This window comes from Mustela nigripes, chromosome 15 (assembly GCF_022355385.1).
Source record: "Mustela nigripes isolate SB6536 chromosome 15, MUSNIG.SB6536, whole genome shotgun sequence".
Taxonomy (NCBI): domain Eukaryota; kingdom Metazoa; phylum Chordata; class Mammalia; order Carnivora; family Mustelidae; genus Mustela; species Mustela nigripes.
This window is the reverse complement of record NC_081571.1, coordinates 54,673,037-54,687,610: the sequence shown is the minus strand read 5'-3', so window position 1 is coordinate 54,687,610 and position 14,574 is coordinate 54,673,037. Positions and strand designations below refer to the sequence as shown.

The window sequence follows — 14,574 nt, the reverse complement described above, 5'->3', positions numbered from 1 at the left end:
AGAAGTTATGTAATAGTATATTTCAGACAGTTTTGTTCAGCTTATTAACAAAGCTCATCAAAAACAGAACAGTCTAATTAATGAGGAAAATTCTTTGTTCCTGAATGTTCAAGTGGAATGCATAAATAAATTGAGCCTGCTGTAAAGTATCCCTTTCACACTTACTCTAAGATTGTGTGCTAGCACTAGGGAGACTGCTTTGATCCTGGACTGTGTGATTCCATATGCAGCTCGTTGAACTTTGAAGTATTACAGCAGTTTGAAGCTAATTCTAAAGCTTATCGTGTATGGTTGAACAGATTTTAAACTCCTTAGAAGTTGAAATATTTTAAACTCTTTAGAAGTTGAAATATTTTGTTAAAAGCTTATTGTTCTGGGGTGCCTGCGTGGTTCCAGGGGTTAGGCCTCTCTGGCTTTGGCTCAGGTCGTGATCTCAGGGTCCTAGGATCGAGCCCCACATCAGGCTCTCTCCCCACCTCCCTCTGCTTACCTTTCCACCTACTTGTGATCTGTCAAGTAAATAAATAAAATCTTAAAAAAAAAAAAAAATTATTGTTCTAGGGGCACCTGGGTGGTTCAGTCCTTAGGCGCCTGCCTTCGGCTTAGGTCATGATTCCAGAGTACTGGGATCTGGCCCCCAGTCAGGCTCCCTGCTTGGCTGGAGCCTGCTTCTCGACTGTGCCTGCTGTTCTCCCTGCATGTGTGCTCTCTCTTGCGCACGTGCTCTCTCTCTCTCTTGTTCTATCTCAAATAAATAAATAAAATCTTAAAAAAACAAAAAGCATATTGTTTTGGTTAAAGTTGAGCTGGGGGAGACTAAAAGGAGACAGGACTGCTGCTTACCAAGGAATTCCTGATCAGGTTTAATTCCTTTCTTTTATTCATGAAGCCATTTCAGAGCTTGAACCAAAATAAAAACAACTCCTTTTTACTTCTGTTTTTCCTTAAAGAATGAATCTCTGTTCATTAACATACGATTTGAAAACACTGTTGTCGGATTTCTTAACTTCCTTTCATGTATCTTGAATCATGTTGTTTTGTGGTATCATTATTATTTTTTCTCTTCTTAGGGTGGTATTCCAATTTAAGAGTTCAAAGAAATCAAATAATGGTACAGATGTTAATGCTGGTCAGATACCCCAATTATTATACAGGTATTTAGCATATTTATAGTTAATTAATATAATTCAGTCCTTTGTTATAATGATCTAGGATACTATAAAATATATGTGACATAATGAAAGAAATTATTTGAAGCATTCAACAAGTTATAATATACCAGTAGAAATATAGCTATTTTTAACAAAAACACTTAATATTTTGTATATTTTTAAACATCTTCTACATTGAGCTGAATTTTAAACTTCATGACTCAGATTATCTGTATTATGCCATTAGCAGTATTTTAGTAACTTATTTCTTTATCTGGATTTTCATACCCATTTCAAAATATTATAAAGTAATAAAAATTTGTCTTAGAGAAATGATACTGGGACATTAGATGGGGACTTCAGATGCAAGCCTGATTGATTTCCTGCTGTCTTGTGTTTTCTGTTGTGTACTGTAATGGAATGAATAGAAAATCTCTTACTGTTGAGGAGTGCCCTTACTGCTGAAAAATTTCCTCCTTTTATTTGAAACGTCAAATAATAATTATCCATGTGATAATATTTATTATACTTATAACATTTAAGAATTTTAATTACTTCCTGGTATTTGAGACATTTCTGGAAGCATATGCCTATTATCCATCTATCTCTAGTAGATTACTATAATAATATTTAGAATGAAGAATTAAAATATATGTAAACCCTCACTAAAAAATGTCATTCTTTGAGTGTAAAAAAATCTAAAGAAATACCTCTCCAACAGTGACTGTCTCTCATGTCTTTCTTCCATAGTAATCACTTTTAAGACTCTAGGTGGTGTCCCAAGAAGAGATTTTTGTTTGTTTCTATGCAGTTTATTATAGTTAGAATTCGTAACAATTAGCATTATGAACATAGCAACTTGCTCAGACTACTCCTGGGTACACTGGTCAAATAACTTCTTAATAATATAGCCCTTAAAATTTAATAGTAGCATATCTTGCTATTGCAAAAATGTATATTTTGAAAAGAAAAATGTCATTGGACTTTCCAACATAAATTTATGTGTGTCTGCTACCTTCAGACTTCCAACCAGTGATGGCAGTGCCTCAAAGGGCAAACAGCAAACCAGCGAACCTGTACACATTTTAAAGAGATCTTTTGCAAGAACTGTCTCAGTGGTAAGCCATTTTTTTAAAAATTTCAGTTTTTTTTGTCCAGTGCTCTATTTCATTTTGATATTTAGCATTTAGCCATTTTTCTAAGAGTTTATCTCAGGAGAGTTTTACAAACTCAGATTTTTTTGATATTAGCACTGAGATCCCAGGCCAAAGAATAAAGCCTTTAAATAATGGGAAAATAGAGATGTTGGGTGACTTTACCATGAACTTCAACATGAACTGATATAACCGGTGGGTTTTCTAGTAAATCATGTATGAATACATATGCGGAAGGAGTTAAAAAGTGAAAGAAAAGTTAAGACCGATACTGACAAAAGGCACTAGCCTAATGCTTGAGGAGCTAAATACAAGAGTTATATATCTAAATACTCTGTTGAATTACTTGACTGTCCACATTTTACATTTAAAGAAATACCTCATTACTGGGGTTGCCAGTAATGGAAAAATGGAAAGCCAGCATGATTTAATTGTCGTGAAATGTCTGAATGTCAGAAAGCCTGAGTTTAGTTCTTCTTTCATTTATTCGTTGAACATTCTTATGCCAGTTATCTAAATAAACTATGTGATAGCATTGTTATGAATTTCCAATGAAATAAGGGATACAATAATGCTTTTTAAATGTAAGGCACTATATGAATGTGACTTATTCATGTAGTTGGTAGTCTCTCATGTTTGTGAACCGTGTAGGATGAATGCTTTTTTGTCTTCTTTTTTAAATAACAAGATTTATACGCGTTTTTGGCTGGGAAGAGGGTGGAGTGGGGATAAACGATATTAAAAGTATGCTAAGTATACTAAAGTCACCCTGTTACTGTTTACATTTTGATGTATATCCTTCCAAACCATTTTTATACATACACAAACTTGTTAGTGTATATATACAGCATGCTGTACAGTCTCCTTGTTTGTAATAGTAAAGTTTTGCATCTGTTTTTAAAATTTTCATAATGTTAAGGACATAATCCATGTTAGTGTATTCAGTTCTTTGTTAATCTTTTCTTGTATTTGCACAGCATCCCATAGAATAATTGTACTCTTAATTTATTCAGTCCTATACCTATCAATTTCTTGTTTTTTACTATTATGTCCTTCCATATGCATCTTTTGATTACTTATGTACTTATGTGAGTGTTTCTGCTGGAAGTGTGCTGATTTAAATTGTGACATATCATGCCAAATGACCTTCCAAAAGATCTATGGTAGTTTATAGAGATAGAGCTTGCAATAAGATTACAAGAACTTTGGCTCCTTGGTATCTTGGCATCCTTTTAGTAGTAAGATCAGTTTGATAGCTTTTGATCCAAATAAGTATCTTGACTCTGTATGTCTTTTTCAGTGATCTTTTTTTTTTGTGCTTAGTAATTTTTTGATATTTGTGTCTAAGTGGTTTTGTGGTCATTAGGTAATTGTTATCTTTATATAAGAAATGTATTCAACTCTTTCTTTAAGAAGCTAAACTATAAACTCTTATCTTGGTATTACTATACCAGAGGACTGGAATTTGGTGGAGGTCAGGGAATAAGTGCTTTGCTTTGAGATTACCTAGTATTTGTCATCATGTAAGTATGGTAAAGCCTGTAGAACAACTAGAACTGAAAGGAATGCTCATTACCCTAAACCCACACTGGAGAATTTAAAAACCTAGTAAGAATATTTTAGTATTTTGTGGTCAATGTTTATCTTCTATTAACTTGTTTATCAAAGGTTTGCTATAGTTTGTATGGTAAAATTTAATAAATAAGTTATTTATTAGTTATTTAGTATTTTGTGGTCAGTTGATATCTTCTATTGTTTATCAAGGGTTGGCTATCGTTTGTATGGTAAAATTTAATAAATAAGATATTTATTGCATTATTTATTAAGTTATTTATTACTTATTAAGTCATTTATTTATTTGTTTATTTTTATATATTTATATATATTTATTGATTTATATTTATTAAGTTATTATTTATAATAAATAAGTTATTTAATACTGTCATTACTACCTAATACTAAATAAAATACTTTATTATATTAAAAATTATTAAAGTGCTTTAAATACTTTCAGCTTATTTATATAATACTACAGTAACAGTGTAGAGTTTAATTTTGCTTTCAAGTAATCATGTATTTGTAAATGTTTTTAATTTTTTGCCTTACTTATATGGTAAATTAGATAGGTTGGTAGCAGGGAAACAAAGCTATATTTTTAAATAGGCAAATATGGGGGTGCCTAAGAGCCTCAGTCACTTACGCCTCCGCCTCTTGGTTTTGGCTCAAGTCATAGTCTCATAAGTCAAGCTTTCTAGCCCTGAGTTGGGCTCCATGGTCAGTGCAGAGTCTGCTTGGGATTCTAGCCCTCTGCCCATCCCCCCACTTGCTGATAACACTTTCTCTTTCTCAAGTAAATAAATAAATAAATCTTTTTTAAAATAAAGAAATAGGCAAATATTGAAGAATTTTGCTTTTTTACATGCCTAACTACTTTATCTTATTTGTTAAGCTTCAAAGATATTCCTAATGGTAATGTGATAAATGAACTAATAAAATATCCATTATTTGGCCTAATCAAAACTCAGTTAAAAAGTTCAAATAATGTTTTGTTTTGTTTCGTTCTGCTTTTTTCAAATAAAGTTTTGAAGTTCAGTGTCATCTTTCCATTTGATTCAACCTATGGTATCATTTGAACTAATTGTTTTCTGTTTTTTCATATTCTGGATTAGGAATGTTTTGAGTCATTGTTGAGTATTCTTCACTGGAGCTGGACCACCTTAGTCTTAGGAGTTGAAGAACTTAGAGGATTAAAAGGATTCCAGTTCACAGCTACACTTCTAGATCTAGAAAGACTGCGTTTTGTGGGTTCCTGTTGTCTGAGGTTATTGCGTGTCTATACCTGTGAAATTTACCCAGTATCAGGTATGAAACATGTTTTTAAATTACTTTAAGAAGAAAATATTTGACACATTGGAAAGGTCTGTATAGGGATAACCAGGAGTTTAAGATCCCCAGCTGCCTTTAATCTTCTCCTAAAATAAAGACAGAAAGTCAGCTTTCAAGATCCTTTTGTGTTTACTTAAAAAGAATAAAACAGATTACTTGTTATGTTGATAACAAAAAATCATGTTAAACTAAAAAAATACTCTAATAATGTATTATTTTAAACAGATTCGGTCAAATAGAAATTTTTTGAACGACTCATTTGGACTTAAATGCTAAAACCAATGTTTTGGCTTTTTAAAAAATTTCTTCCTACTTACATTTTTAAAAGAAATAATTTTGGACTACATTTAATCTCTAACTTGTTTCATCTCTAAGTTTTGAGTACTTGCAATCTTTAGCTATATAGGAAATTACTTGAATTATATTGAGTATCTCCATGCATGTTTATTACTCCATTTAATTAGCAATCTGCTTTGTTTCCTCAAAGCTACAGGAAAAGCAGTTGTAGAAGAAACTAGCAAATTAGCAGAATGTATTGGAAAAACCAGAACTTTGTTAAGAAAAATTTTATCAGAAGGAGTTGATCACTGCATGGTGAAGTTGGATAATGATCCTCAAGGATACCTCAGTCAACCCTTGAGTCTCCTAGAAGCTGTCCTCCAGGAGTGTCATAATACCTTCACTGCCTGTTTTCATTCTTTCTACCCAACTCCTGCCTTACAATGGGCTTGCCTTTGTGATCTGCTGAATTGTTTGGATCAGGTAATTTCAGTTTGAAAAATGTTAGTTGAAAATATGATAGATTACCTAATACTCTTCAAGAAAATTAAGTGCTATTGCCTCAATATATCTAACTTCTATAAATGATCAATTAGGACATTGATTTGGTATGTGTGACTTAAAGTTGAAAGTCATTTTTTTTCCTGCTTGCTTTATCATGTTTAGCTATAAAATTGGTAGGCACAATTGATATGCTCTTTGAATCTGTGAATGAGTGTGCACATGTACGAGAGCAAGAACAATCATGAGTGCGTGTGTAAGAGCAAGGATAGTGCTAGAAGAGGAGCTTCTGCCAACCCCATAGCTGCAGAACAGTCAGGAGAGAGAGCTATGAGAGAGCTTACTTGCTAAGAACCATTCATTCATGAGGAAACTGCGAGCCTCATATATGTGTATGCTCCACATCAGTTTCAAAATACTGACAGTTTCAAAAAAGCTGACAGAATTTAAGGTAGAAATAGACAAATGTACAGTGATGCTTGGAGACTTCAGTGCTTCTCTTTGAGTAATGAGTAGAACATGTAGATCAGAAAATCAGTAGAGAAATAGGAGATCTGAACAACACCGTCAACCATGTTGGTTTTATTGAAGTTTATAAAACAGAAAGTGCAAGTGCAGAATGCATGTTATGTTCATGTGTACATATCATGTTCACAAAGATAGATTATATGCTAAGCCATAAAACACGTCTTAGTAAATTTCAAAAGATTAAAATTAAAGAATTTCAGACCACACTAGAACTAAATAAACCAACAGGCAAATATATTGAGAAAGGCACTAAATAGACAATACTTCTAAGTAACCAGTGAATCAAAGTAGAAATCCAAAGGAAATTAGAAATGATTTCATACTAAAAGATAAAAGTATAACATCAAAATTTATGACATGTAGCTAAAGCATTCCTTGGGAAGAACTTTATACTTTTAAATAACACTAGCAAAGAAGAAAGGTTTAAAATTGATGATCAAAGTTTCTGCCTAAAGAAGTCAGAAAGAATTAGCAAACGAAAGTAAGAAGTAATAAAGATGAAGGAAATAATAAAAATAAGAGCAGAAAACAGTAAAGTAAAAACAGAGAAAATTGACAAGTTCAAAGTTGGTTCTTTGAAATTAAAACCAAATTAATAAACTCCTAGCAAGTCTGAGAGACAAGAGATAAAGAAAAAGCACAAATGATCAAGGATAAAACAGGGAATGTCACTATAGATGCAACAGACTGATAAGGGAATATTATGAACAACTTTATATTAGTAAGTTGCAACTTCAGGTAAAGTAGACAAAAAGCTTGAAAAATATAAAGTGACCAGAACTGACAAGTAGTAGAAAAATCTGAACTGCCTTATATCCATTTAAAAAGTGAGTTTATTATCGAAAACTTTCCCACAAAAAAAACTCCAGCGCAGATAATTATCATTGGTAAATTCTATTAAACTTATAAGAAAGAAATGATATCAATCTTTAACAAACTATTTCAGAAAATATCGGAGACATTTCCCAACTAATTTAGTCAAGTTAGCCTTATCCTTTTTTTTTTTATCCTGATACCAAAACCTAAGATATTAAAAGAAAAAATTAATACAGGCAACCATTACTCAAACATAGATAAAAAAAGCTCTTAACAATATTATCAAATCAAATCCAGCAGTATAAAAGATAAATCACACCCACTAGGGTTTTTCTTAGAAATGCAAGGTTAGTTTAACTTTCAAAAATTACACTTTCAAAAAAAAAATTACACTTCCAGTGTAATTCACCATATTAACTGAATAAACAGGAAAAATTGTATAATCTTCTCAATAAATAATGAAAAAGCATTTGACAAAATTAGCAATCAGTGATAAAAACTTCTCACCAAACCAGGATTTAAGGAAACTTCTTCAACCTAGGATTATAAAGGATAGAGGATATCTACAGAAGAATCTACAGTTAATATCATATTTAGTGGTGAAATATTGAATACCCCCCTAATAAGTTCAGGAACAAGGCACAAGGTGACTGTTCTCACCACATCTATTTAACATTGTCGTAGAAGTTCTAGCACCTTTTCCTCCCCTAAGAAAGTTCACTGTCATCACCAGGGTATACTAGCCTATTTGAAAGATAGTCCAGTGAAGACATCTGGTTAGACAACTTTGTTTTATTTTATCATTACTACTTTTTAAGCTACTTACATACTGAATTTATTCTTGGTATTAAAAAAATGTATTTCATTGTGGCAAGAACTACTTAACATGAGAGTTACCTCTTAACACATTTCGAGCATGTTGTACAGGAGATCACTTGCGCTTACTTATCTTTCATAACTGAAACTTTATACTGGTTTATCACCAGCTCCCCATTTCTCCCTCCTCCCAACCATTCTATTCTCTGCTTCTGTGAGTTTGACTATTTTAGATACTTCATATAAGTGGAATCGTGCAGTATTTTGTCTGTCTGTGACTAGCTTATTTCACTCATTATAGTGTCCTCCAGGTTCATCCATGTTCTATAGCAGAGTAGTGTATTTTACCAGTCAGTTTCCTGGGACTGGATTAGTGCACAGCTTACTGTCTCAACCTGTCCAATCTTACATGGTTGTTTTCTTTGCCACTGAGCAGGTTACAGGCAGGCTAACTTTAACAAATGTTGGTTTAACAGATAGGGTATTGCTTTTAGCCTGAATTTGTAACACAGATGTTTGATGAACTAAGTAATGTGTATGTAGTTTTTGTGAATTAGGATATTCTGTCTTGGTAAGTTTTTAATATTTTGTTTAAAAATCTGGGGTGCCTGGGTGGCTCTCAGTTGGTTAAGCATCTGCCTTCAGTCTCAGGTCATGATTTCAGGATCTTGGACTCCCTGGGAGTGGGGAGTCTGCTTCTCCCTTTCCCTCTGCTCCTCCCCTCTCTCCTCTCTCAAGTAAATAAATAAAATTTTAAAAATTTACAAGTATGCTACTCATTTTTCTGAATAAACCATATAGTGTGATGATATAATTTTATGACCTTACTGCAATGTTTATTATAATAATTATTCATTATGCTCCATTAACATTAGTAGCACCAATTATAATTTAAATCATTTATTATTGGAGGAAAGTGGTTTCAGTGCTTGTTTTACTGGACATGCCTTAGATATATACTGATTGAGGCCTTTTTGATGTCATTCTTTGAGCATAGTACTAAAGAGGACTGTGATTCAGAGGATATATAAAGTTGTTGGTTGGAGAATAGGAGGCTGATTTTTCTTGATCATCTTTAATAGTTTTTCCATCTTCATTGGGAAATAACTTGGAACAGTTGTGTTTAAAAGTATTGTTCTATTTAAATCTCATAACAGGACAATTAAAATGAATGCTAGAAAATTTTGTAATAATTTAAAGAGTTGTTTACTTTTTATATACCAAAAAATGTAGATTATACTGATGCCATATTTCTTCGGTGGGTGCATATTTCTGTTTTTAAAAGGATATCCAAGAAGCAAACTTCAAGACCTCGAGTAGCCGATTGCTTGCAGCTGTTATGTCGGCTCTTTGCCACACTTCTGTGAAGCTGACTTCTATCTTCCCTATTGCATACGATGGAGAGGTGCTGCTACGATCAATTGTTAAACAAGTTAGCACAGAGAATGACTCAACACTAGTTCACCGGTTTCCCCTTTTGGTAGCACATATGGAGAAACTCAGCCAGGTAGGTCTTTCTCTGAACTTTTATACTGAAAACCACAAAGGAGGGCCTATTTAAGTTGGTGCTTATTCTTCTATATTGGTGTTTACCAAGCAAATATGTGTTTCACAAGAAGACCTAAAATTCAAGGGGGAAAATTTTTTCATGTTTACCTATAAATCTGTAATATTTTTTCTCTAATTTTAAAATTTTGAATGAAACCTAACCTACTAAAAAAAATGTGAGGGTCATGCAATGAATTCCCACATATTTTTTATATGCCAAACCCCTTGAAAGTTGCAGATACTATAAGCATACTTTTATATTATAATATTTTAGATTGCCAAGATACAATTTGAGGGAAATAAATAAATTTTTGAAACATTTTTTCAATAACATTTTGATGTATTAAAATAAACATTCTAAAACAATCGAAGTAGTAACCCATTTAGGTTTATTAGGAAGCACTATAGAAAAACAACTTACATACACAAGAAAACCATGTATAATATTATCAAGTCGATGAGAAGTAATCTTTAAAATGAAAGCCAAGAAAAGCAGTAGAATATAGAATAGTTATCCTAATTACTCTACAATAGCAATTTTATGTTGACTGAAGCAATAGAAAAATTATGAGAAAATTTTAAGTGCCATACAGAAATGAAGGACATTAGCAGAATGGGAAGAAAATTTATAGTTAATATAATACCTTTGTAGAATTACTAGAAATAATAAGAGTAAATATAAGAGGAACTTTAGAGAGTAAGCCAGCACGGGAAAAATTTCAGCCTTACTAGAAACTAAATGTGAATGAATTGAAGTACTGATTTATTTGTAAAAATTAGAAAAAATGATCTTTTTTTCTCTTACTAAGTCCTACTCTGCTGAGACTATGAGGAAACCTACTAAATTTATAGATGGTTTCTTTCATTATGTAATTAGTCTAAGTAATCTTCTTTCAGTCTTTCAGCAGGTATTTATTGTATTCTTAGTATTTACTGGGATTATAATTAGGTACTAGTTGAAACAGGAGTAAAAAACATAGCTGTTGAATTGGTGGAGCAGTGGATGTCTATAAACTGGAAGATATTCTTACGGGATAAATCATCAATTCAGTATTAGGTGTGATGAGTATTTGCAAAGGAAATTATCCAAGGAAATAATTGAAAGACTGAAGTTTTATGTGTATTTTATTAAAAGGAAAATGGGAAACTTTAATGAGAGCCTTGGTACAATGTTCATTGCTAAGTCAAATAGTTTAATTTGGATATATCAGTGTGACAGAAAAGAGCTCAGCCTTTAAAAATAGCTATAGTTACACTTACTTTTTTAAGATTTTATTTATTTGACAGAGAGAGTATAGCAGGCAGAGTGGCAGGCAGAGGGAGAGAGAGAAGCAGGCACCCTGCCGAGCAAGGAGCCCAATGCGGGACTCCATCCCCGGACCCCAGGATCATGAATTGAGCCGAAGGCAACTGCTTAAGGGACTAAGCCACTGAGGCGTCCCTATATTTACATTTAATATCAAGAGTGATGTTGGGGCTCCTGGGGTGGGTCATTCGGTTAAGTGTCTGCCTTCAACTTAGGTCATGATCTCAGGGTCCTGGGATTGAACCCTGCGTTAGACTCCCTGTTCAGTGAGGAATCTGCTTCTCCCTTGGCCCCTCCTCCCCTCCCTACATCCCTCCTCCTGTACTCCCATGCATGCGCTTGCTTTCTCAAATAAATAAAATCTTTTTAAAAAGGTGATGTTTTTACATTTTTTTATTAGAAAATCAGAAACCAAAGTATATATCCTTTATGACTATGGTATACTATGATGACTGTGTAAACTGTGTGCTAAAGGCATATGTATTTTGTAATATGTATGTAGTACATATTTTGAAAGAGAATACTGAGAAATGAAAATAATGCTTAGGTGATAAAGTTATGGGTAATTCTCTTATTTTTCCTTTGGAATTCACTTTAGTGTTTACAATGTTTTCCTTAAAGGTATAATAAAATTTCTAAATATTTAAAGATTTTCAGAACTATAAACATTTGGTAATTATTAATGATTAATAATTCAATATTTGTAGGTCTTTGTTAATATTCTATGAAGATAGAATGCATCTTCTATTATCTTAATAGATATTGCAAGATTCTACCATTTGGGTGTAGCATAATTCAGTTCATCTTTTCCCTCTATAAATACACATATTTAGGAATGCCTGGGTGGCTCAGTTGGTTGGGCAGCTGCCTTGGGCTCAGGTCATGATCCCAGCGTCCTGGGATCGAGTCCCACATCGGGCCCCTTGCTCCGCAGGGAGCCTGCTTCTCCCTCTGACTCTGCCTGCCACTCTGTCTGCCTGTGCTCGCTCTCTATCGCTCGCTCTCTGACAAATAAATAAAATTCTTCAAAAAAAAAAAAATACACATATTTAGATTGTTCCCAGTATTTTAGTATTTTAAACATGCTGAAAATGCCATTGACTGCATTTTTATGCGTGTTCATGATGATTTTTCCAAACTAAATCACCTGGAGTGGAAAAATTCTTAAGTGAAAGAAAAACACCTCAAGACTTTACAATTAACAAATTGTCCTCCAGAAAGCTAGTGTCACCTTGCATTCCCCATCACTGGTGAATGAATTCCTTTTTCTAAAATCTAGGGGGCTAGTGATATGCATATATGTATATGTATATTTTTTTTATTCTTCAACTAAAACATTGACACCATTAACTCCATTTTAAGATTATATGGGAAGCTTCTTGTATTAATCTTGTTAGTCACTAATTAGAAACTAAGTGGGTATAACTAAATAAATATACTTCACCCATACCCCTAATAAAGTCCTTCCAAGGTTGTTGATTATGGAATACACTGGGGATTGAGTTTCATCCAAAACTGATTTTCTGAGAAGTGCCAGAAAGTAAAGTTCTGGAGAGTCAAAGTGATGTAAAGGATAGAAGAATTATAATTTTAACAAAATCAGGAGTTGATTATTGTAAAGCCAGGAAAAATAATTATGTAAGAAATTGATGTGTTATGGTTATCTTATTCAAGTATTAATAGAAATAATTTAAAGGTGGAGGATTATCTCTAAGAGACTTTTTGTTAAGCCTAAGATTATGCTTTAAGAAAGATATATAATGATGCTTGTGATGATTTTAACTGTAATTAATTAATTAATTAATTAACTTAATATTCTGTCATGGGTTGAGTATAAAGATGCTTTTCTGCCTTGAGATTTTATGACTTTATGAAATCTTTTGAATGTGTTACCTATGCTATCTCTCATAAAGCAGTATGGAATGTTTATAGAAAGCAGTATGGAAAAACTTGTGTGTTCAGGGGGCATTCAGGTGATTTTGATAAACGAATTACAACATATAGTTCCCCTGATTTTACCGAAGTTGAGGCATTGCAAAGAAGCTGGAACTAAATCCCAGGATGTTTGATTTGCTAGTCTACAGTAAAATTGAAATGGTCATTGCTCACAATTTGCCCCCTCTCAAAATCAGATGCATTTACTCCCTGTCCATAGTGGGCTAAAAGATATGGTATTGGATGGTAAAAAAAATGATAAAGAGTGTTAATGCTGGATATCACTTAAATTAATCATCTTTTCCCTTTATTTCTGGGAAAAAAATATTTTCCCCCTTGGTCTTTAATGGGACTTTATAATTTCTTATCTTGAAAGTTTTCCATTGGTAGGGGTTGGAATTTCTTAGGAAATCAAGTATAGTAGGAGTATAGGAGTATTTGTAGTAAAATTCCATATTTTTATTATATATATATACAGAAAGAATTTTATTAGAAAATAGATTTGGGGGCGCCTGGGTGGCTCAGTGGGTTAAGCCTCTTCCTTTGGCTCAGGTCCTGATCTAAGGGTCAAGGGATGGAGCCTGCCTCCCCCTTTCTCTCTGCCTGCCTCTCTGCATACTTGTGATCTCTCTCTTTGTATCAAATAAATAAATAAAATCTTTAAAAAAAAAAAAAGAAAAGAAAAGAAAATATATTTGTACATACTATTTCTCAGTTGCCTTACTTCCTGTTCGCTTTGGCAGCTCATATACTCAGTTACTTTACCTCTAAATATACCAGAAATAATTATCTTATATTGGAATCTTGCCCTATAAAAAAAAAGCTTTTCAGACAGGAGTGTTTTTCTGTCATATATGATTGTTATTGAGAAGTTAAGAGTATAAGTGAAAATGACTCAAAGCTAATAAAAAAAAATCTTGTAAGGATGTGGTACTTTTACGATACACAGAGAAAATAATTGAAAAAAGAACTTATAAGTGAAAAGTAAATTCAGTGGTTCCACAAGCAACTGGATGGATTTATAGACATAGAGTCAGGCCTGAATTTTAAGGGTGTCATCTAGAAAAATAAGATTTGCAGTTGAGGGCTACTCACATGAAGGAAAATAAAGCAGTAATATCCTGGAACTTTTTTCTTTTCCATGTACCATAGAGTGAAGAGAATATCTCTGGTATGACAAGCTTCCGTGAAGTTCTGGAGAAAATGTTGGTTATTGTTGTGCTCCCAGTCAGGAATAGCCTGAGGCGAGAAAATGAGCTCTTCTCCTCCCACCTGGTTTCCAACACCTGTGGATTGCTGGCCAGTATTGTCAGCGAGCTGACAGCATCAGCCCTGGGATCTGAGGTAACGTTATATTTTGAGACTGGGTAATAAGCACATGTTTAAACTTTCCACATAGTTTCTTTTTTCACATATTTTGGCTTTGTAGAAACTAATTTTAATCCTATTTGTGTTGTTTTTCTTTCAAACAACACAAAACCTTCCAAGCTAAATTGTTTCTTTGCTTTTCCCTTCCTTATACTACTTCTCTGTTCTTGCTTGCTCCCTCTCTCTCACGTTTGCCCAGGATGTCACAGTAATACAAACCGTATGTTTTCCTTATATACTCCATAGTACAACCTCACTGCGATGTCACAACAGAAGCAAAAATCGT

General features: G+C 33.2%; 1 protein-coding gene across 7 annotated transcripts in view; it reads left to right on the top strand.

Moving 5' to 3' along the window:
* The window catches only part of MYCBP2 (MYC binding protein 2), a 272,910-nt gene that overhangs the window by 123,423 nt on the left and 134,913 nt on the right, over positions 1 to 14,574 (top strand). For all 7 annotated transcript variants that reach the window (XM_059377903.1, XM_059377906.1, XM_059377905.1 and 4 more), the window contains 6 exons: positions 1,071 to 1,154; positions 2,173 to 2,269; positions 4,975 to 5,167; positions 5,679 to 5,953; positions 9,417 to 9,638; positions 14,073 to 14,264. In XM_059377903.1, coding sequence (XP_059233886.1) covers positions 1,071 to 1,154; positions 2,173 to 2,269; positions 4,975 to 5,167; positions 5,679 to 5,953; positions 9,417 to 9,638; positions 14,073 to 14,264 — 1,063 coding nt within the window. The remainder of the gene's footprint in view (positions 1 to 1,070; positions 1,155 to 2,172; positions 2,270 to 4,974; positions 5,168 to 5,678; positions 5,954 to 9,416; positions 9,639 to 14,072; positions 14,265 to 14,574) is intronic.